General features: G+C 34.4%; 1 protein-coding gene across 3 annotated transcripts; it reads right to left on the reverse strand.

Moving 5' to 3' along the window:
• Nucleotides 1-375: 375 nt before the first annotated feature.
• LOC123562336 (diacylglycerol lipase-beta-like) lies at nucleotides 376-24861 on the reverse strand. Of its 3 annotated transcripts, XM_053537127.1 has the most exons (14): nucleotides 24334-24861; nucleotides 23665-23858; nucleotides 20364-20846; nucleotides 18329-18419; nucleotides 17061-17188; nucleotides 14636-14821; nucleotides 12907-13036; nucleotides 9257-9340; nucleotides 8469-8624; nucleotides 7763-7890; nucleotides 5086-5227; nucleotides 4019-4165; nucleotides 3414-3508; nucleotides 376-2421 (listed from the first exon to the last, which is right to left on the reverse strand). In XM_053537127.1, the coding sequence occupies exons 2-14, from the start codon at nucleotides 23757-23759 to the stop codon at nucleotides 2211-2213; spliced, it is 2076 nt and encodes a 691-aa protein (XP_053393102.1). In that variant the 5' UTR covers nucleotides 23760-23858; nucleotides 24334-24861; the 3' UTR covers nucleotides 376-2210. The 3 variants fall into 3 exon arrangements, with proteins under 3 accessions (XP_053393102.1, XP_053393103.1, XP_053393101.1); XM_053537128.1 differs by having other exon boundaries at nucleotides 17073-17188; nucleotides 23665-24861; XM_053537126.1 differs by having other exon boundaries at nucleotides 23665-24861.
• Nucleotides 24862-25744: the final 883 nt, after the last annotated feature.

Consider the following 25744-nt stretch of genomic DNA (forward strand, 5'->3'; position numbering starts at 1 on the left):
GTACTAAGTAAAGTCTTCTTTCTTCTTTACTTAGTACATTGGTACGTTAAGACATTTCTTAGTACATTGGCACATAAAGACTTTACTTAATTAAAACATTGTAATGTCTTCATGTGCCAATGTACTGAGTAAAGTTTTCATGTACCTATGTACAAAGTAAAGTCTTTATGTGCCAATGCACTAAGTAAATGATTTGGAAATAAATATGGGTTCTGTTCAGTTCTGTTGTGATGTAATGGCACATGTATTTCCTTTTCAGAACGTTTTTTCCTAAGTCTTGGAATAGAAGATCCAGTGTCGTGCGGACACACCAACACGTGGTTAAACGTCTCTTCTGAAAACTAAATAGATTTATTTTCATATCAACAAGTCACATAAGGAATGATTGTTTATTTTTTTCAAATACATATCTTATAAATATAACAAATTAAATATTTAATGTAAACACAACCTTGGAATTCTATGAACACAAAATAAAATTTTGTTTCCGTTTTTTGTTGGCCCATTGATTTTTTCGCCTGATATTTAATAAAACATAAAATAGCGACAAGCGTATTTCAATATGCAACAAAGACCATAGAATACTTGACAAAAAATACATAATACTACACACACATGTATATAAATCAGTCTAACTACTACAGAACTGAAACGTTTTTCGACGCCATTTCTCAATTAAGTACTGTACCCACCCCATTCACCTATCTGCGAAACAATTCGTAACATCTTTACAAATTGAAAAATACTTGCTAGAAATCAGAAGAATTACACATACAATATATGCAGTACATATTGAAATGCTTGTAAATCTTAGAACTATAAAGCAACGCATGCAAATTATGCTGTATAAAGTTATACAGCTGTGGCGTACGATTCTAATTTAAAGAAGATCACTGGTTGAAGGTGCAGATGGAAATTATCTGGCTCGAGGGTAACTGTATATGCGGTTACAAAGCTCCAAGTTACCAAAAAGAAACAAGAAAAAAAAACAGAAATCCGAGAGCCAGATATTTTCAACCCACCTTCAATTTGTGATATCGAGGGTTCAACGCAATAAGGGCGTATCTACAAATAATAATCATATGTAGATACGCCCTTATTGCGTTGAACCCTCGATATAGGATTGTTTTTCTTGCATACCGTTTTCCTCAGTTAATAGAAGAGAAGCTTTTCTTTTAAGCACTATTTTATTATAGTAGCGTATGAATTTACATATTCGAACCTACATTTCAGCCATCTTATACTCCGGGGATTGGGGAGGAGAAAGACCAGTTTTCCACACCGGCAAACACATGGGAAAATCCTGTCTGGTATGCAAGAAATGTCTTTCATATAAAGCATGACATGCATTCTTTAAATTTTCTTTAAGTACAACATGATAAAAAAAATATGATACAATTACACCGAAGTAATCATATACAGTCTTTGAGATGAAAATACGTCATGTCAATAAAATTAAATGGTCCACTTCTGTGAATGCGACTGTGCTTATCAGTTTTACAGACTAGAACACTAATTTAACAAACAAATATTCTTACGTGGCCTTCACAGACCATGTAAAGTGTTTGAAGCCAACTCCTCAGGTGAGTTAATTTGGGAAATTTTACCTCATAGGCCAATACTATTCATAACATAGGCTACATACTAAATTGTTCAGAAAAAGAATAATTTATACAAAGGCAAGCCTGTTTTAAAAGTTTTTGTCTTATATCACATGTACATCAACTGTGGACATGCTCCTTTGTAGAAACTACCAAACGTCTTTATTTTTTCATTTGCTTTGTTTTGGTTATGTTTGACAGCTCTACTTTCACTTTCATTTGGCAACTTTTGCAATGTTTTGAAATGAATGTTTTGAAAAACATTTTCAAACACCCAGTGTACCAGGACACAATAATTACAGATATAATTACAAAATAATTGTGAAAAAGAAGTTTGATATTATCTAACAAAAATGGAAAGTGGACAGCCGAAGTACATATGATATAGCAACCGGTATTGAAAGCCTCTTCTACTTGTTCTGAACATTTTGCTATACGTCTTAAGAAAACAAACACCTACGGCGTATAAACCTAAACCGAAAATTCACCCGAGGGAAGGTTCAGGAACTTTAATATTGCTGCACCAGCTCCCAATTGTATGAATACCCATTCTTGCCACAACTTGAAGTGACCTGACACAATTTCTGATTGGCCTAATGTTTTCTCATGTTACTCCACTGTTATTCTTGTATCAATTTTATCTTCCACTTTGGTCCGTGAAACAGGTTGTACAGGAGTATTCTTTTCACGTAATTCGTCAATGGCATCTAACAAAGCGTCCGGAAAATGATGTGCTAACATGTCTGGACTAACGATGATTTCTGTAAAAGTGTCGGGTAACTTCCAGGCTGCTGTGAAAGTCTCGTCACCACTGTCATGGCTGTAATATAAAAAATATTCATAGTTTAAAGAATAATGTAACAAGCATGTATCAATTAATTCAAACAAAAAGAATGACATATATTTCGCGCGGTCATATCCGTGTGAATTATTCCGTGCGGCTTGTGTTTAAAGACCCGCCATAGAATAACTATGTTCTTTTGTGTTTCCATGATGGTATTTATACATGATTTGCATTAAAAGTATCTAGTTACAAGCTGACAGTGGCATATATTATGTGAAGGCAATGTGGTTAATGTCTAAACATTTTACTGAATTATCGCAGCAGTATGCACTGTACTTGAAGTGTTTAATCAAGTTTAGACCATATTTTGTTTCTGTAGGGTGTAAGATAATTTATCTGTTTGAAAAAAGATTGACTGATCATGTGTGCAGATGCAGTTGTGAAAACAGACCTAAACTCTCCACCTATCATCATGTACATACATAAATGTATTATCAGAACTATTTTCATGAAGTGTATGTTGGGTAAAAAGTATGTCGCTAATTTGTGGGGCGTCCCTAAATTTTTCTCTTCATTAATATGTCGATTTTCATCATAATAGTACATCAAATAATGACACACTATTCCTTGGGATGGTGGCTACATGTAGATGGGCGGCATCCTAGATTAACTGGACTGTAAACATTGCTAAAAGACGCTACATTGCACACTGCTGCTTTAAAGTAACCTTTAGCATGTAGTTCAGTGTTAAAGTCTAGAATTTTGAATTCTGATTCCGCTATTCAACATTTTTCGAGTAAAATGTGGACATATTTCTGACAAATGATAAAATATAAAGTTAATTACAGACACGTTTAGATATATTCTGTACTGTGCATTGATACCGCCCTTCATAGCTCGAATATAATTGTAGACTAAGACCTCAAAGCACGTGCACATTTTGCTTGAAACGCTAGAGGACATACTTTAAGTGTAAGACACTGAGTCGTCATTACCACACAGAAGTATATACGCCGGAGCCTTCTTACCTTGGTTCAACATGAAGAATTTGCCCGGGTAAAACAAGAGGTTGATATGTACTTTTTATTTGTTGACTATGCGCCATGCATTCTGTAAGTGACATCTGAAAATTTACAGAAACTGATTTTTACATGCCTATATATACATTATATATAAGTTAAACCAGAAATCAGCCGAGTAACGTGAATCTTAAAAGATACGCCTAGAATATTCATGGGGAGTCTTACTAACACTTATATAGTATGCAATTACATTGCCAGAGGAAGAATAAAATCGACTTAAAATGACAATATTTCTTGGTAGATGATACTGCCACATACAAATGCACTTCTAACTTTTGTATTCAAAATTTACTATTGAAAGAACAAATTAGTTTAGTCATATTTTATTGCTCATATATAACTGTATATACAGAAACAAAACATTTACGATACAATGAAAAGCAAAAGGGTTGGGCCCAAGTTCTTACAACATTAGCGATCGGCCCTCTCCCAATAGATTGAACAAATGGACAAGACGTTCTGCCATGGGTGGCACTTTTATCTTTGTGTTGAATTTCTGTACATTGTTAGATCAAAAATGTTTCTAAGCTTAAATCTCAATCAAAACTTACTTCTAAACTGCATCTGTTCATTTCATATTTATTGCTATCTTTAGTTTTTGTGGAGCCATTTTCTATATGCCCGTACTCAATGTTTTCATCAAGAGTACCTGCTCTGCCACAACACATCCGCCAACATCCACTCGCAAATATTTGATACTAAAAATAAATATTATAAAATATTCTTGGACGATACTGTTTACTTTAAATGTATTTGCAAGCAATGTTATGTCGTATGGATACAGCTTGATAAGGGAACATACCAGTGCGAAAACTGTACCTATGCCGAAAGTAAAAAAAAAAAGCCTGCTCCTCTAAAATATGATTTAACCAACTCCAACGTGTAAGATATATTAATCTATTCTGTAAAGAGTTGACGAGAACCCCGGGGACATCACTGTCTTGGGTAACACCACACTATATTACATAATTAGTAATTAAATGAAAAAAAACCTGTTATGGTAGTATCTGTGGTATATAACAACTAAATTATATTTCTTTAACTCTCGGGATCAGGTACAAATTTTGCACCATTGCGTTAATTTCCGCTATACCAATTGAAAGAATCACATAAATGATTCCATATATATATATATATATAATTATGTTTCCATCAGTAATCAAGTTTCGTCAATAGCATTGATGAGGTTAATATAATATCCTCCAGCGACCGGAAAATATTTTACCTTCTAACGATACATATAGATTTATCTTGGGAAATCTTGCTTTATATGTGGAACTGATCATATGAATTATATGTAGTTACTTTCGGTTATCTAAATACAGGTTTGATGATATGAGCCGCACCATGAGAAAACCAACATAGTGTATATGCGATCAGCATGGATCCATACCAGCCTGCGCATCCGCGCAGTCTGGTCAGGATCCATGCTGTTCGCTAACAGTTTCTCTAATTGCAATAGGCTTTGAAAGCGAACAGCATGAATCCTGACCAGACTGCGCGGATGCACAGGCTGGTCTGAATACATGCTGGTCGCAAATGCACTATGTTGGTTTTCCCATGGCGCGGCTCATATTTATTTTATATAGTTAGTCTACAAATTATTTTGTGTACTTACCTTTGGTAGTCTCGTTTCGTGTATAGATTTGATAATATTAATTTTGAGATCATCCATCATCAACATGCCTTGCCTAGATATAATGTCGTCACCGAGGACAACTGAACACACGATATCTTCTGCATACTTTGAAACTGCAGGACTGAAATATTAAAGATCATGTTTAATTGTTATCGGTACATTTATTGCAAATATCAAAAGTAAAAATGAAATGGATTTTTTCTTGTTTGAAACATTTTTTTTATTCTTAAGCAAAACCTGTTTAACCCCACTCGAAATATATTAGTTTTATAAAAACAAGTAGGATTAGGAGTAGTTTTTTTCATTATCAAGAATATTCCTACTCGTATGTTGCTATCAATTCAATGTAAGTCTAAAGGGGTAACTGTTTCTTTTTTTCTTTTTATTCCACAGTAAGTAGTTAAAACAGAAGTTCTTTTGTTGTCATCTTATTGGAAATATTATAACCCATAAACACCCATTTACTAATTGCCAAAGGTGTTGCTTTACAGAAAATTAATCATTTGATTTAGTAACTCTGTTTCAGAAAGGGATTGAAAGGAAGAGACCATGATAGTGCTTGTGCATTTACATCAGTGAACAGCATGTTTAAATACATCAACAATCGGAATTGTAAAACTTAAAACAATTATGCGAATAATGTAACTATAGGTCAAACATTGTTATATAAAAAAAAACTGTCAGCTGTCATAGTATGGACCTCAAAGTTACATGAGAACTTGGCAGCCTAAGCCGTTTAAACAAGTTGTCCATATCTAACAAAGTACATCTGTAACATCGAGGCTCCAAATACAAATGCTACTGAAATCTGCGCATGTACACAAACATTTATCTGTAACAACGGATAATATTTCCGAATTGAGAACCTGAAACAATCTTGATTAAATATACTTTATAAGTCTGTGTAATACAAAAATACAGTTTCAAATTACAAATTACAAATAATTAGTACTTACTTCTTGAATGACTTGTCAGTCAATTTTCAAAATAATTTGCCCGAGGGTCTTCCTTCAGCACTCGGGCGAAAAGTTTTGAATGTTGACCGGCAAATCATTCAATAAATATTTTATTACATGACATCAGAAATAAACTTCGAAGTTTTTTTTCAGTTCTGACTTCAGCGCAACAAACCTGTGTAGAACAAATATCTCGTTCAAATGCACTAACCTAAAGCCGGCGATTTATGCAAAACGTTATGTACTATTCTTATTTAGTACATGACCGGTCTATATTCAAAAACTGTTTACTGGTCAAAACATTTTAGAAGATATGTGAATTATTTTTCTTTAGGACCTCGGAAATAGTTTTCACTATTTTCCGGCAAGCCAATCAGTAAGTGTATAATATCAACGCATAAAATAGTGTTCTATGTATAGTATTTGTAACTGTACACAAAATATGATACAGTAGTAATTAAAGATATGAGACGCACCATGAGAAAACCAACATAGCGCATTTGCGACCAGCATGGATCCAGATCAGCTTACGCATCCGCGCATTCTGGTCAGGATCCATGCTGTTCGCTAACGGTCTCTCTAATTGCAATAGGCTTTGAAAGCGAACAGCACGGATCCTGACCAGACTGCGCGGATGCGCAGGCTGATCTGGATCCATGCTGGTCGCAAATGCACTATGTTGGTTTTCTCATGATGCGGCTCATATGGAGTAGAAAGTGAAAGTCACCTTACATTATTACACACAACTAACTAAAAATGCTGTATCATGCTGCAATTTCCTCAAGTATTACAGAAATTCCAGAAATGCCGACTCTATAATTATATATTTCTTATATTGAATCTTACAAATTAACGCACAGGTTTCAGTGTGGTTGGGACGAACGAACAGGCAAACATTTTTCTTGAAAGTAAATGTATTTGGGAGGCTTGTTTTCAATTAGTCGATTTAAAGAATTCAGACTTGGTATCTGTCCACATTCTTATAGAAATTGAATACCAGACTGGCCTAGCATTCGTGGAAATTAAGAATTATTATATATTCCGAACAGTGATTTGTCACTGAATAAAATCAATGTTTGGAGCTCAAATGCTGAGGAATAATATCATAAGAGTGCAGCCAAGGTGATAGTAATACGCATCTAAACGATAAACAATAACTTCACTCATTGACAAGACCAAATCACTGTTTAAGATATATTATTTCGATTCTAACAATATATCACGGATTATTATGTACATCCTTCTCGACATCCACCAGCTATTTGCCAGTTTTGTGTGGGTTTCAAATGACATAGCGGTGCACTTGAAAAGAAACGCACACAAAACTGGTAAACAGTGTATTGCTGCGTAATAACACACAATTCTCTGCCTTCTTTGTTTAGTAGGAAAACCAGTTGGATCGTGTTAGAATCCGTATTAACTTTCCTGCAAGGAGTCAGTTTTGCATTTCACCAGTTTTGTATTTTGAGTATAAATATATCAACTTGGTTGTAAGCGGTCTCGCTACATATCCATACATAATTCAATATCTAAAAGTGTCTAGCTGTATATGATCCAAGATGGAATAATTATTGATAATCATATACTAGAACATGTAAATGCACGACTTAAAAGCGGCAAGTTTTTTTATAAAAAAGATACGAAAAATATTTTATTAAGTACGATGCTGCGACACCGAGAAATATAGGTTTCAGAAATACCTGACTAGTTCGCCTGGAGGAGAAAATGCAAAACATTTTAACTTCGGGTACGTGGGTTTTAAAAGAATAGCTAGCAAGGCTGCTGCCCCTGCTCCAAGACTGTGTCCTGTTATAACAAGGTCCGCACCCTGAATGAGGAAAAATAATGAATTTATTAACAAGAAATAATTGCTAAAAGTTTTTACCATTTTGAAATGATATAGCTAAAAAGGAATTTTTAATTCTGCCTTTATTTCTTAAAAATATGACTGAAAACATTAAAAATGTCTTATGTAATTTCTTTCATTTAAGGTATGATGCTGCATGTATGATATATCCTATACAGATCAACCTGAAAACAGTCTGTTTTAAAGGATAGGAGACTATGAATTATTTTTATATGTATCTAGATATGTTTTATTACCTAACCAGCATCTGTTTACGTGATTCAATTCGTTTAGACTCTTATATTTTATATCTTATTTAGCTTACAGATAAAAAACAGACATTAAACAAACACGGGAATGTTTCATTACAAGCATAACTTATCTTTATGAAGTTTATTGTCTATTTTAAAGTACACATCTTTCACGCACAATTTGTTCCCTATTCTCGTCTGGCATTTCAACGTTTATTCACCTGAGGTAGAGATTCTTGCATTAGTTCAGTTTGAGCGCATTTTATTTACTAGAATTACTTCAACTGTAATATAATATAAGCAATTTACCTCTGCCTGTGAGAATGCTGTCTCAAGAATAGCTTTTTTTTCTAGTGTCTGTTTTATGTACATGGCACTTTGCAAGATTCCATTGTGGGCGCACGCGCAGAGAACACCAGTAATGTCAAGGTTACCCCGTTCTATTACCAGGTCCGTGATGACATCCTACGAAAGAAATAAGCATAACATGAATATATGCTTGCAGCGATATTTTTTAATGAAACAGCAGTTTACTAAATCCTTACCCTGCTAAATTTCTTTAAGGAACGTATCCATCTTTCAATCTGGACGTTGCCGTAATGTCTTAAAAGAGCCGATTACCAAAAACGATACTGACTGAATGACGAATAGTGCAGAGTCTTGATCAGACTGCACGGATGTGCAGACTGGCCATGATCTACACTGGTCGCAATGGCAGAATCAGTCGTGTCCAAAACGATAAAGGTTAACGACAATATACAATTTTGCTCATTGTCGTTACGAATCAAAATGCATCTGTAAAGTATAAAAGACGACTGTCTCATCGTTCTATATAGATCAGATTTCAACCAAATAACGTGAAATACTTTTAGTAATGATAAATCAAGTTCTGAGGAATGAAATATGAGGCGTTTTAATTTAGCAAGGTAATACCAAGACTAGAATCTCATCTTTTACGCATGAATATTTGACAATAATCAAGTCTGAGTGTTTAATAACAGACGCTATATAACAGCTAAAGCGTTGTTCGGTAGAAGAATAAAGTAACTCGCAGTATTCTGTCTGCTTCATCCTTGTTTCTAAGGCACGTTTCTCACCTGCAAAGACAAGGTCCCTCTGATCGCAACCACAACCGAGTTTGAATCTCTGTCTATTACTACATAGAATGGCAGCTCATAAATCTAAAAAAAAAAAAACGTAAATATTATCAATTTATTATACAAAGTCCACACTGTTAACATTTTTCAAAATAATTAAAGAGACCTGACTCCAGATTGTGCCTGAATTGATCTCTCTTTAAAATTGAAGTTTGGTCATATTATGAATATTAGAAAATGAGATTTGTTTCTGAACTACATGTTAGTACGTCCTCTAGGATTATGGAAGCAAACTAAATTGTTTTTTTTATCAAAAAGCTAGGGCGTTACGACATCATATATAGCAATTTACAGATTGTGTGACACTAGCCACAAATATTTTATGAACGATAAACTAAATAGAACAGGAAAGATTTATGAAAAACAGATAACTCCATATTTCTTATCACTTTATATGAACAAGAGGACCATGATGGTCCTGAATATCTCACCTGTTCCCACATGACCCAGTTTTGAGTATGACGTCGTTTTTTCTATTATTTGACATAGTGACCTAGTTTGTGAGCTCATGTGACCCAGTTTTGAACTTGACCTAGATATCATCAAGATAAAAATTCTGACCAATTTTCATGAAGATCCATTGAAAAATATGGCCTCTAGAGAGGTCAAAAGATTTTTTTAATTTTAGACCTTCTGACCTAGTTTTTGACCGCAGTTGATCCAATTTCAAACTTGACCTAGATATCATCAAGATGAACATTCAGACAAACTTTCATACAGATCCCACGAAAAGTATGGCCTCTAGAGAGGTCACAAGGTTTTTTTATTATTTGACCTACTGACCTAGTTTAGATGGCACGTAACCCAGTTTCAAATTTGACCTAGATATCATCAAGGTGAACATTCTGACCAATTTTTATGAAGATCCATTCACAAGTATGGCCTCTAGAGAGGTCACAAGGTTTTTCTATTTTTAGACCTACTGACCTAGTTTTTGACCGCACGTGACCCAGTTTCAAACTTGACCTAGATATCATCAAGATGAACATTCTGACCAACTTTCATACAGATCCCATGAAAAATATGGCCTTTAGAGAGGTCACAAGGTTTTTCTATTATTTGACCTACTGACCTAGTTTTTGATGGCACGTATAAACTTGACCTAGATATCATCAAGGTGAACATTCTGACCAATTTTCATGAAGATCTTGTGAAATATATGGCCTCTAGAGAGGTCACAAGGTTTTTCTATTTTTAGACCTACTGACCTAGTTTTTGACCGCACGTGACCCAGTTTCGAACTTGACCTAGATATCATCAAGGTGAACATTCTGACCAATTTTCATAAAGACCCCATGAAAAATGTGACCTCTAGAGTGGTCACAAGCTAAAGTTTACGCACGCACGCACGGACGGACGACGGACGCCACGCGATCACAAAAGCTCACCTTATCACTTTGTGACAGGTGAGCTAATGAAAAGGTGAAGAAACTTCCCACAACGGATTTCTTTCTGGATTAAAAGCAGTGGACCTGCATCGAGGTGCGATCGCGAAACCCCTGACATCACCTGATCAACATCAATCGAGCAATTTCGAAACCACAAAGATATTTCATTCCAAAGTTCTATCACTTGAAAATTCCTGTTCGGGTCTGTATATCTTTCTATGCTAAGCGATATCTCCATTTAGAGTCAACTTTGAGTGTTTCTTTTTCTTCACGAGCATGCACATCATTCCAAAAATAAAACTTTACATATTTACAGAGACTTAATTACATAATTCTAATTTTGATCGCTAAATTATGGAGCTCAACCAAACAAAGAGTCTGCTTCAGATCAGCTGGCAAATCAAACAACCTTCCATTGCTAGTGGATATAACAGTACCAATCATCTTTGATTGAAATGCACTGAATATAACTATCTACTCGTAACTTAAAAGATAAACATATGCGCAGATTGGTTGCATTTCTTTTCGAACATTCCTCGAAGATATTAGTACATATTTTAAATCAAACGAAACTGCGAACCATATCACTATTTGACTGACTGTTAAAGAATGGCTTGCTATGCAAGCTTATACACTATTATGTCCGAGGTCGTGGGGGTATGTAGTGCCGGTGCTTCCACTGCATTGTTCACGTCCTTTGCAACCTTTTTTGACTATTACACGTACAATAAATCATTACATAACAGACGAGTTTTCCGAAATGGATGTATTGAATCTCCAGGCCTTGCATGGACGTTGGATTGGCAACCTCACCATTGAGACGATAAAAGCAACTGACGGCGATTTTTATGTCGTAAGAGCGGACGCAATGATCATGTGGTAACACTGTCTGACAAAACCAGGGGTCGCGAGTTCTAGTCCCCAGTCCTACGACTAAAAATTGTAAATATTGGGATAAGAGCCCCATGGATGGCACGCTTAAGAACCAGGGAAGCTTCTGGAACTGGAGATTCTTCAGTATCTTGTACTATCCCCTCACTACATTATTAGCAGTGTTCTGGAGTAGTTGCTCATATGAGATACCAGTGGCGACTACAAATAAGCTTACAAACACATCATATGTCATATGTTTGAATATAAGATGTCATTAATGGAGATGTTCAGATCATGTTTCAGTATCAATTTACACATCAGAAGCAAATGGTATCGTTATTATCAGTACAAGTGTGACATAATGGTTTGTTTAACAGAAGCCATGGAAACGACACTATATCTGGTCTCTTAAATGGAGATGCGAATGACATAGCAAAGGGCCCTAAAAATATTATCCAAATTTTCCTTTAAAGCCTCAAGATATTTGTCATTTTTCCGAAATTGAGGAAATGCTTTCATTACTTGTATAGTAATTACTGTACAGACATACAGATTCCGTACAGATAAGGAAGAATATTCCTTTAGTTGAATAAATATGTAGAATACTTATTTGATATGAAACAAAACGGATATAGCTGTACTTATATCATACACATTAAAATATCAACGACAAAGGCAGAACACGATCCGAAAATCTATGCTCGTTTAATTCTTGACCACATTTAAGACAGACAATAGAATGTTGAAATAAAATTTTATATTGGTCTATAGACTTTATTTCTTTGGAAACTTGTTTAATGTGTGCAGATGCATTTACGTGTTTACGAAGGCATTTCAAACCAAAATATAATTAGAATCTCCTCAAACCGGACTTGTATCCCATATATACAGTTTTATATCATTTTCACTGTTTATATTGATCTTCCAGGGCGGCATACTCTTTCATTGAAACTTTGAAACACATGAACTTGATATTCAATCAGAAAAAAAGGAACTATGTATCTTGGAAAAATGACCCCCACCTCGCCTCTATATAAAAATGTGCTCTGAAACGACAACTAATGGTGGCTTTTGAAACGGCATCTGGGCGTGAAAATTACGCCGCGCATCACATCGAGAGTTCTCCATGGAAAACATCCAGTAAAATGCACTTATGAAGACAAAAAGCGGATATCCGAGCGAAAGATCTCATAAAAGTTTCAGATTCAGTTCAATATAATTAAATGGATGAATATGGTTTTATTGAGAGAAGCGTATTTTAACTGTTTAACTATAATTATTGAGATATTAATGAAAAAAATAACATCTATCTAGCCGTGTTGAACTTACATCATTTTTAAAGCATGCGTAGACAATATCATCATGACGTAGACCTGTGGTTTTCTTGAAAGCGGCAGTATTGCACATACAACAGTTATCCTTGAACACAGAACCCTGGTCATCCCGACATGAAAAACATCTGTAAAAGTGTATATACATGTATCAATGTTAATTTATCTTTAACCTTGTCATTTGTTACTACTGTTGCTGTTGTTGTGTTTTCTCTTAGTGATGAGGATCTGTTATTAAATATTTCTGTATAAAATTGTTCTATAACAGCTGCTTAAAGCTACTCGCCCACAATTTTGGTGAAATTTCTCAACATGTTCATTTCCACCAAGTTTGACATAGAATGTATATATGACACTGAAAAAACAATAAAATTGAGTTGTAATAATTTAAAGTGTTAGATATTGGTAAATAGAGATGTGTCCATGGGACACAGATGCCCCCACTACGTGACAAAGGACACAGATCAACTTTGGGATTTTCTTAACTAAGTCAGGGGTCATAACTCCTACATGACTGAATGAATCCAGAGCGAAACCCCAGGTGCACAACTGCACATGCTGACCAACATTCCTGTAAACTTTGGTGACTCTAGGTCAAATACTTTTGGAGCTACGCGCGACACAACATTAAAATGAACAATTATTTACTAAGTCAGGGGCCATAACTCCTACATGACTGAATGAATCTGGACGCGAAACCCCAGATGCACAACTACACATGTTGACCAACATTCCTGTAAAGTTTTGTGACTCTAGGTCAAATACTTTTGGAGCTAGGCGCGACACAACACTAAAATGACAAATTTTTACAAAGTCATATGCCATAACTCCTACACGACTGAATGAATCCGGACGTCAAATACTTTTGGAGCTAGGCGCGACACAACATTCTCGGAAGGACGGACGGACGGACAAGGGCAAATCTATATGCCCCCCCCCCCCCCCCACACCAAAGTGGGGGCATAAAAATGCAAGAAGTGTGTAAATTGTCTGCATTATTTCAAAAGCGTTACAACGGTTTACTACCTTCTGCATAACATCTTCAGTTATCTATAAGAATATCTTGCAAAAATCTTAGGTCAATAAGTTTGTACCACTTGTCACTTTAAGAGTACTCATTTTAATGGATTTTGAGAGAAACTATATTTCGCCTAGATGTTAGGGTTAGTCCCTTTAAAGACAGTGTAAACAGTATACTTTAAACTAAACCGTCAACATTAACATGATTAAACGCATCAAAAATATATGTCATATTCTTTCATTCCAAAACAAATTATTATGTTATGACTCGTAAACTCTATTTATCTCCTCGATTAGTTACTGGTCACACGGAGGGTCATAGGAAGTGATCTTCACCGCAAAAAGTGATATTCTTATGTAAACAAAAACCCACGCGATATGATGGGTATATATTTACTTCAAATAGAAATCATACCTGCTTATTTTGCAATGTATGAGGATAAAAGACATCTCATACATTTTTTGACATTTTTTGACATTTCTAGTACATTACCAGCGTCTTCATATACCTGGTGTGGCTGCCTGTTAACATTTTTTTCCTCTTTACTACAAGGTACTAACCATACTGCTCTTTTTTTCAGAGTAGTCATAAAACTAAAATACTTATTACATGATAATATATGTGAATATCATCCACGTTTGATTTTATTGTTATTTTAAAATGGTATAACTGAAATTTGATATATACATGCAGTATAGAACCTTACTTGCACTGGGAACACAGGGAACACGCTCCTAATACCGGATTGACTAGGGTCACATAGAAGGGCCAGCCATAACTCCCAATAGCAAACTTGAGGAAGTGGCTCATATTATTCAACGTCATCCAATCTCTCTGCGCCGGTAAACACTCACAGATTACATCCGGGGCATCTACCATGTCTTCTGTTGGGCTAATAAATACAACAATACATTTATATTTAAAAATAATATATAGGAAAATCGTGCTTTAACGTTATTAATACATGAAAAAGAGGTTATACGTCCGCGGAATAATTTCATGAGGGCATAGCCAGAGTGAATGTTTATGGTGACGCTTAACCGATTTTGTGTGTACCATTAAAGTAAAACACGATTTTGCAATATATTATTTCGATTATAATATGCACTTTATCTAAAATTAACATGACGTCAAATGCATTCCATAAAATTTAATAATGGATCATACAACAACAGATTTACTCATTTGATTTGTTACAGAACTATCTAAAATAAAATGCAAAATCTACAAGCTTGAATTCTGGATTTTATTATTATTTCTGAGCACTGGTAAAATATAGAACAGGAAATGTAGTAAAAGGTCTAGAATACGAAATAAAGATATTTCAATTTTTATGCATTTTTTCAAATATTAACGTAAGCATGCCAAAAGTCAAATAATTAAAGGTTATTAACTTTGTATCGGGAAATATGCACGAGTTCTTTAGCGGAAATATTGCGCGACTTTAGGAGCGCAATATTCTTCCGCTAAAGAACGAGTGCATATTTTCCGATGCAAAGATAATAACCTTTTTATTACATACGCATCTACAAGCATAAATATAATGTTCCTATCATGAATTAGTTCAATAGCCTGAATAGGATTGACAATACTGAAATAAAAAAAAAATAGTGCAACAACACACACTAAATTACGTCAAGCACCCGATATGAAAGTTAGGCGTCAGTATATGGAAAAAATATTGACGTTTCCGGTACCAGTGTAACTTAACGGGGAATAGAAACGAGTATGTAATAAAGTCTGATTATTGAGATGACATACTGAGTAAATATATATATTTTTTCAGAACACCTTGAACCTATTCTCTTTGTTATGAAAAATATCAAAGTTAAATTTTGAATTTAATTATAATGTATTAGAATTAAACACAAATGTAAAAATAAAATGCAAAAAGTTTAAGGAAATGCAGTGTCAACATTATTTGCTTTTATTATAGTTAAACTGTTGTAAATGACAAGATTTGGGTACTTATGTTTGATTTTGGCTAATTTTAGTCATATCACTCTTTCTACCTTATCACAGTATGGTGGCGGTTAAGGAACTGTAACAAAAGAACATTAGTTATAAGGGCGATGATAATTCATCATTTGTGAAATAAAATGGTTCTTAGAAAATGTAATCAATTCTGACAAATTATCTGATAGATAGCCTTTCAATATCCCCTACAAACACTGGTCAATTATTTCTTCCGGGTAAATATGGCCTATCTAACACTAACACCGCAGCATTTGTTAAAAAACACACCCGAACCAACACACCAGATCAAACACACCCGAACCAACACACCCTATCGAACTACTCATACAACGATTTTCTATACAACAGACAGAACTATTCTATTTATTCAATCCTTACTTTCATAATATGTAAATAAAGTGGTTTGGCTTTTGATATACTATACAGGTGTTGATGCTGAGTCATTGGGGATAGGGCTTGTGTTTCGTTAAAACGTAAGTATGACTGAAGTGTTTAGTAATATCAGAGTGATACTGGGCGTATTTATTTGTTTCACTTACGGAATATCATTATATCTATTTGATACCTCTATTCGAACCTTAAGTATTTGATCTTACAAGTTTAGAACAGAGCTGTCAGTCTTCCTACTATTAGAAAGTCTAAGGGAAGGGTACATGGGATAGGATTTAGACAAGCTTTTAGATCTTCTACAAGAAAAAAATACTTACAGAAAAAGAAATACTTACGTTTCAAAATAATCTTTCAAAATAATCTATGTCAAAGACATTAATTTAAACATGTACAAAGGCATATAAAAAAATGACTGACTACGAGATTTATTTTTAAAATCTATCGACAGCAATGTATCAAAACTATTTTTCTTTCAAACTGCGTTGTACAGGATTAAACCTAATCAATGAATACTTTATTTTCAAATTCAATCATTAGAAATAGTAATGCTTTAATTCACAACGAGTATGAAATTATTCTTTTTAAATTTCAGTCACTTGTGAATGCTTTCTCGATTCTCAAAAGATTGACACAGCAAAGTTTAACTATAAAACAGATGTTAAACAAGAAGAGAACAGTGAAGAAGAGAAAAGGGCAGAACAGTATAGTTTAAAAAGGCATGCGGATCCCAAGTGTTTAAACTAGCATGCTGGGTGAGTACTAACACAGAACTATACCCTTTCTTTTCCTTATCGTCAGGGATATAAATTCTCAACTGTTGGCGCTTACGTTCTTGTTGCCGACTGAGGAGAATCAATCCGGCGATCACATCCGTCGGCACTAAATCTACGCCCTATAACAGACATAAGAAGTCAGTAAGGTATGGAAAATATTAACCAGTTATTAAGAACTAAAGCACGTAGAAGCATAATAAATGAATATTAAAGCATTGTGGAACACAAGAACACGAGAATAACTCACTTTATGGTACATACATGTTGTTAACTTATATTTTTAACCTAGGAGTACCATATGCCATAGATGTGGTAATTTTATCATAATTGTATAAAAACGGTATAAGTTTAAGATTTGACATTTAAAACATAGTACATTTAAAATAAAACTTTACTATGTAATACAATTGTATATTTTCCATCTATATTACTTTTGTTGAATTTACTAAATTTGGTGGATCGTGACTATTCGCCAGTGGCAGCCTCACAGAAGGTAAGGCTAGGGTAATGAACTAAGTTCTGTAGATTTAAGAAGTACAGATTCAAACAATTATATTTATGACACATAGGGTCTCACAACGTGATGTTTCATATGACTTAGAAATAACGATATTTTTTCCGCATATTTGATTTAATTCGTAAACGATGCACGGTCTTGCATATATTTTGCACAGTTTGTGGTTATATACATATACATCAATTCAGCATTACTTTAAATCTTTCCATATAAAACTGAATATGAGCGCCTTCCAAACATTTGAATTTGAATGTGACACAGAAATGCAGACTATCACCTCAACAACCAGTGAAATAAAGCTTATCTAAACGAAATTCATTACTTTAAGACTTTAGTTTCCACGGACAATATATGTTGTACACTTGTTCCTATGCATATCAAGCAATGCCACCAAATAGATGCAAACTTTATATATATAATTTTTTTTTAATATAAAATCTCTCTAGTGAAAAAAACGCAAATAATATTGAATTATAAGCTTTTAACCTATACCTTTGTTTTTTTCTTGTTAGATTGGAATTTTATCTCCCTTTTCAAAAGGGCAAGTTGCTAAATCAAATGCAGTCCAAACTTCAGTGATCAACTGTATCATAACTGGCGACCGATACCGTGAGATAATATTAGAATTCATTAGGATACTTGATTTATTAAACATCATGCATATCGAATTATGTATGTCTGTCAATGTTGATAAAACACATTTATGTTGTTAAATACACATCTATGTTGTTAAATACATTACCTTAAAGTAATCAGCGCTGAGCTCAGCCAGGGTGCTGAATACACTGGTACTTCTATCATCATCTCTCGCACAAATAAACATACATTTACACCTATCCAGGAAAGATATAAACATATATTTACACCTGGTGAGGAAATATATATGAGCGTAAAATAGATGTTCAATTAACTGTGTGAATGAGATTTCACTTACAAGGTGTGTATCATAAACAAGAGGGCCATGAAGGCCCTGTATCGCTCACCTGACCTACAGACCAAAAGATCATTAAGATTAACATTCTGACCAAGTTTCATTAAGATATGGTCATAAATGTGGCCTCTAAAGTGTTAACTAGCCATTCCTTTGATTTGACCCCGTGACCTAGTTTTTGACCCGACATGACCCAGATTCGAACTTGACCTAAAGATCATCAAGTTTAACATTCTGACTAAGTTTCATGAATATATAGTCATAAATGTGGCCTCTAGAGTGTTAACAAGGTTTTCCTTTGATATGACCTAGTGACCTAGTTTTTGACCCCAACTGACCCAGATTTAAACCTGACCTAAAGATCATCAAGATTAACATTCTGACAAAGTTTCATTAAGATATGGTCATAAATGTGGCCTCTAAAGTGTTAACTAGCTTTTCCTTTGATTTGACCTGGTGACCTAGTTTTTGAGCCGACATGACCCAGATTCAAACTTGCCCTAAAGATCATCAAGTTTAACATTCTGACTAAGTTTCATGAAGATATAATCATAAATATGGCCTCTACAGTGTTAATAAGCTTTTCCTTTGATCTGACCTAGTGACCTAGTTTTTGACCCCACCTGACCCAGATTTACACTTGACCTTAAGATCATCAAGATTAACATTCTGACCAAGTTTCATTATGATATGGTCATAAATGTGGCCTCTACAGTGTAAACTAGCTTTTCCTTTGATTTGACCAGGTGACCTAGTTTTTGATCCTACATGACCCAGATTCAAATTAGACCTTAAAATCATCAAGATTAACATTCTGGTCAAGTTTCATTAAGATTGGGCCAAAATTGTGACCTCTAGAGTGTTAACAAGCTTTTCCTTTGATTTGACCTGGTGACCTAGTTTTTGATCCCAGATGACCCAATATCAAACTCGTCCAAGATTTTATTGAGGGTAACATTCTGACCAAGTTTCATTAAGATTGGGCCAAAAATGTGACCTCTAGAGTGTTAACAAGCTTTTCCTTTGATTTGACCTGATGACCTAGTTTTTGAACCCAGATGACCCAATATCGAACTCGTCCAAGATTTTATTGAGGGTAACATTTTTACCAAGTTTCATTAAGATAGGGTCAAAAATGTGACCTCTAGAGTGTTAACAAGCTTTTCCTTTGATTTGCCTGATGACCTAGTTTTTGATCCCAGATGACCCAATATCAAACTCGTCCAAGATTTTATTGAGGGTAACATTCTGACCAAGTTTCATTAAGATTGGGCCAAAAATGTGACCTCTAGAGTGTTAACAAGCTTTTCCTTTGATTTGACCTGATGACCTAGTTTTTGATCCCAGACGACCCAATATCGAACTCGTCCAAGATTTTATTGAGGGTAACATTCTGACCAAGTTTCATTAAGATTGGGCCAAAAATGTGACCTCTAGAGTGTTAACAGTCAAATTGTTGACGACGGACGGACGGACGGACGGACGACGGACGACGACGGACGACGGACACAGGGCGATCACTAAAGCTCACCTTTGAGCACTTCGTGCTCAGGTGAGCTAAAAAACAATAGTGCGCAAAAGATCATTAATATCCTATGATATACCAGTATTCTAAAAAGTACTAGAACATAAGCGTTTGAAGCTATAATATTAAAATCAGCGCAGGATTTCTAACGAACTAGAGGATCTTGGCAATACATATCATTTTTATAGAATTTAGTTAGCTATAGTGTAGCTTCTTTTCTATAGAAATTGTATAATCTCCTCTGATATAATACCAACGAAACTATAAGTTGTCAAAAAAAAATTCTAGCTAGGAAACAAACAGACATATAAAACGATATACCTTTTCTCCCATTGCTTTGTGTGCGAAAAGGTCCGTCTTGAACCTCGCCGGAAGCTTCTCATCCCTATCCGCATTTGTTTCTTATTTTTACCCGTGTATAAATTGTATATTATAACACCAGCTATTACACAAATTATGAGAACAACCCAGCCAAAAAGAACTGTTCCTTTAGCGATGTTAACAATAGTCCTGTGACAATCGTGTGCTGTCACAAACGCCCAGTACGTTCCCAGTGCGTTCCAAACAATTTCCGGAACTGCGACGATCAGACGAGCGTAAAGAAATACCGGAAGTTTCCGACGCTTACCACTGTCTGCGATGGTTCCCTGCATACTGATGTGAACAATGGCTGCTCCAAGTACTGCCGTAATGACCAGGAAAACAAAAAGTCCGATGAAGTAGACGTGAAGGTATATACCGTTACTGCAGTCGTCATCTATGTCATTATTGTACACACAGTACATTACTAACACAACCACAAACCTAGAAAAGAAAAAAGGTGATAGTAATTTTATCATTCTGAGGAATGATCATTATGGACAGATTTGGTCCAACTTGTGACATAACTATCACTTTCATTTCAGTTCAGCCTGATGTATAAGAAAGTTCAGTCGTATAACGAATTTACCGAAGTAAAAAGTTTACCCAAACAGCTCAAATTTGTTACTGGGCGAAAATGGGCTACCTTTGTTATTAAATATAGGTTGAATAAAACCATACAATTGCAACCTGGAATGTTTTGGTGAATAGTAGCAATATATTTATATAAAAGTGACAAAGTTAAAATGTCGTTCTAGTATTAAACAGGACTGTCTTAAATGTAACAGGTTTTCGAGAAAGACAAAAAAAAAATATGTTGATTTTAGATTTTCTTTGAAGGTTCTGATATGTCAAGTGTCTTGTAATTCTTATTAAAATGACAACAATTAATGTTTTTATAAACTGTGTATTATTGTGTATACAATAATATATTACGGTATGTAATTGTGAATGAGACATAATGTGTAACGATAAAAAAATCTTTGCGTTCCGTAATACTACTCTCCAGTCTGGTATGGTGTAAATATAATAGCCGAATCTCCAGTCTGGTATGGTGTAAATATAATAGCCGAATCTCCAGTCTGGTATGGTGTAAATATAATAGCCGAATCTCCAGTCTGGTATGGTGTAAATATAATAGCCGAATCCAAATGTGAGTAGCCATCCTACGACTTTTGTTCAGTATTTTTCAAGCAAATACTTTGACATGGTTGAGATTTCGTTCCGGATGTGAGAAAAAAGTTTTTTGGAATGATGAAAGAAATAGCATCAATACATTTTTAAGGAGACAGGCTCTGATCAAAATGTCTGCGGACTGATCAAATGATAGTGTAATGAAAGGGGGCGCGAATAATACGGTTCCATTGCGGGTAGTTTTTTTTTTTTTTTTTTTTTTGTTTTTTTTTTTGTTGTTGTTTTTTCTTTTTAAACCGGAAAAGTTTCTGAAAGGATGCGATCTGTTTTATATATTACGTTATCTCTTATTTGGACTTTTTTCTCTCCCTTATTACACAATTAAGCAGTTTCTGTTACAAAATATCCGTGTAGATTTTATCAACAGTAACCTCGAGATATGTACTTTGACCTGAACCTAACATAAAGAATACATTGATACGTTACATAGCAACAAAGCAAAAAAATGTCCTACAGCTCAATATTGTCTGAATGAGATAGAGATAAACCTATCAACCGTAAAGTGTCATTGATTTCAAAATATTTGGGTAAACATAAGTACATGTATAAGGAAGAGGAAGTACAGTTCGTGTTTGTAAACATCGTGTTTGTAAACATCGTGTTTGTAAACATTAAAGATTACGTTTTGTAACCTTAACTCCGGCTTCCATAATTTAAAGTTTCTAGTATAAGAAAAACGTGAGCTCAAGTTAAAACAAAACATAATCAGAAAGTAGAAAGATCATTTTGTAAGTAGAGAAAGTTTAGTTTGAAAAAGTGTAAATACGCATGACCTAGTAAACGAACTGTATATCTTTGCCTAATGTACCTTCAATCAGGGTTTGCCTACAAATATCTAAATCTTTAAAGATTTAAAAAGTCTGTAAAATAGCTACAATCATATATAAATATTGCTTAATTAGTATCTGAAGAGTATAATACATAAATCTCCATTATATGGAGACGTGTCCTTTAACTGTGCTGCAAAATGAGTCGTGCGAAATGAGGTTTACAGACCCTTTGAACTTTATTTGTATTTCGTTGTATCATTAATAGTTTATATAATAATTTGCTTAACTATATGACCGTAGTATTGCCGATATGCCCTCTATAGAACTTACTTTGTCATATATGTGTTGAATACAATGCAGATAGATACTTCCATCTTAACCCTTATCATGCTGGACACGATTGATTCTGCCTTTGCGGCCAGTGTAGATCATGATCAGCCTTGCACATCGGTGCAGTCTGATCAAGATCTGCACTGTTCGCAAAGGCAGAATCAGTCGTGTCCAGCATGATAAGGGTTAATGGTACTGTCCAAATTGAAAGATGAACAAGTTCATTATAGAAACTTTGCAGGGTAAGGGTTAAAACAACATCTAGTCGGAATAAACTGAGCATAAATGGCGGTGTGTTATGATGTAGGTGGAAGATAGTGAGAAATAGAAGTACTTCGATCATAATCTGACATCTCAATAACACACTTGCTTTCGTTCGCTTGGTTTAAGTTTAGATTTACTATTTATACCTGAATTGAATGTATTTTGTCTTTAAATTTACATGTATTTGCATTATTTTGAAATCATAATTACATAGAGTTTGTTAAACACTTGCAAAGGTCATATATAAAATGTATATGAATACAAGCACGGCTTTTCCTCTCAATTATAAAGTCATTTCCACTGTTCTAATTAACAAAATTTGCATAATTAAACATTATGTGCGTGATAAAAGAGCTAGTGGTAACTATTTTTTCGCTTTACCCTCATCAGTGCAGTATTATTGTAACTGAAAATAAATGAAGATACAGATAAAATGGTTTCGCGCTGTCCAGAGCTCACACATTAAGTTAATATATCTATCGAACTTCATCTTTCCTGCAAGGGTCAGAGGCTAGTCAGAGTGAATGGACGTGGAGGAATGACAATGAATAGACTGAAAGGAACTGTACTTAAGTTAATTCGCGTTTACTGTAATCATTATACTGTTAAACACGCGTATTTAAAAGTCACTTGACCTCATTTAGCATATTAAACATCAATTATTAGAAAAACAGTGTAAGTAGAAACTAAATAAGCACACTTACCATGCAATCCTCAGAACGCAGTCAACCACTCCGGAAAAGACGAAATCATCACTGCCAATGTTCCAGCTCCGATTGAACAACACTAACTGTGGCATATTTTGATCTTCAATGAACCTTGTTAAAGGATTTAGACCACATCTAAACTGTGTATCAAGTATAATTTCCGAATCATCTTACAATGAATTATCTCTGTTCTGTAAAGGTGTTTTAAACTATAGTGTACATGTACAGCGGCGCGTGTTTTACATCGGGTTATAACCACTTTTGCTCTACAGGTACATACTTATTTTCCAAATAACAATACCTTTTTATTGTTGTATTAAACACTTAAAGATAACTGAAATATGTATGTCAAATACCTAAGATAAATAATGTCTACAATTTACACTTGTTCGATTGTATTAATAATTCCACTACGTTCTGCCCGAGTTCTGCTTGAGTTCTGCTAGATATGTTTGTATAGCTGATACTGGTAAGCGTCAATAATAAGCACCTCCCCTGTTAGAGATTCCACTAGCCTTTAATCAAAAGGTTAACCACTGATATTTCTCCAGCTATAAAACGTAAACATGGAAGTTCTTTCTCTTTTAAGTCCAGTTTTATAACTATCAATGAATATGTTATCTTATTTCAGGTATATAAAGAGATTAATTTCATAAAATAGAGCACCTGTCCATTAAACGGTTGTAAAATAGAAGTATTAATTAGCCGTCTAGCCGAAATACCACCGTCTGTCATTAATTAAGGCAATTTAAACCTTAAATGTCCATTGTAGTATAAATATCATGATTTAATAATCCAAACACTATAACAGAGAAACTTGCTTTTAATCCAGCAATATCCAAACCCAAATTTTACATCCGAATAAAGCAATGACCGTTAAATATCGTGTTTTTCCTTCTTTCTTTTTTTTGTAAACTAACCTCTAACCAATCCTTAACTCCTACTATAATCCTACATGATATTCAAATATCTTTGTAAACTTGAGATACTAAGGTAGGTAAGGTATGTTTAAACGTTTCAAATTTCACACTAGTAAACATGTATTTTTAGGTAATAAATTCTGTTTGTAGTATTTAAAACTTTTCGTCTAGAATTTTATTTCGAAAATCGCACGCATTTCAGTACATACATTGTATTAAACAACACCTTTGGCGTTAACACTTGCCAGTAATTACGCAACATTTTTGGTAATTTTGCAGTGTTTATTGATCAAATTTGTACTTACAATACAAAACAAACCAATAACATGTTTTCATCTTGCCCACTTAGTGACAGTTCAGTAGCATCCTGCACTTAAGTTATCTCTATAATCTTAATCTAGCCGAATATGCAATACTTAAAAACCTTGTACTTTTGAAATTGGTTTAAATATAATTATTATTATTATTTATTTTTTGGGGGGATTTAACGTCGCACCGACGCATGATAGGTCATATGGCGACTTTCCAGCTTTAATGGTGGAGGAAGGACCCAAGGTGCCCCTCCGTGCATTATTTAACACCACCGACCTTCCGTAAGCCAGCTGGATGGCTTCCTCACATGAAGTCAGCGACCTTAACCACTCGGCCACGGAGGCCCCTAAATATAATTAGTAGAGATAGGCCCTAAAATTTTCAATGATAGAATTACATTAAATAAAGTCTAGACATTAATTTCCAAGTCCTTGAAATAATCAAAAATGATTTCACAAATGTGAAGTTTATGATAGTTTTGTTAATATCAATAACAGAAGTTTTAATTTTTAATTTAAAGTTGTGATCCACAAAGAATGACAACTCTTGCCTTGGACTAGTACTTATAAGTAGAGATTTATTAGTTTACTTCCCTTGCAATTACACAATTGAGTGGAAAATGAAAACTGTTAAGACACAATATCATACTTTTTTGCACAACAAAATCATTAAGGATTTATTTATTTGTGTTTGATTTACCCCTCAAGACATGGTTCCTATGATTCTGTCAACTTACATATGGTAAAAAATTAACTTTTAACAAGCCAATAATAAAACGAAGTACCAGTAGGTAAATAATAGTGCAGATAATACAGTTTTGCTTGTATCAAAATGTCACAATAGAT

The sequence above is a fragment of the Mercenaria mercenaria genome, chromosome 2 (genome assembly GCF_021730395.1).
Source record: "Mercenaria mercenaria strain notata chromosome 2, MADL_Memer_1, whole genome shotgun sequence".
Lineage (NCBI taxonomy): Eukaryota > Metazoa > Mollusca > Bivalvia > Venerida > Veneridae > Mercenaria > Mercenaria mercenaria.

Bases quoted from the DNA above. Each gene is read 5' to 3' on its own strand.
- LOC123562336 (XM_053537127.1), bottom strand. From the start codon at position 23,759: ATGCCACAGTTAGTGTTGTTCAATCGGAGCTGGAACATTGGCAGTGAT. The intron at 14,822-17,060 runs GTTAGTACTCAC...TGTATTTATTAG, and splicing joins AAGAAAGGGTATAGTTCTGT to CCCAACAGAAGACATGGTAG. The intron at 2,422-3,413 runs GTAAGAAGGCTC...TTTATATTACAG, and splicing joins ATTCTTCATGTTGAACCAAG to CCATGACAGTGGTGACGAGA.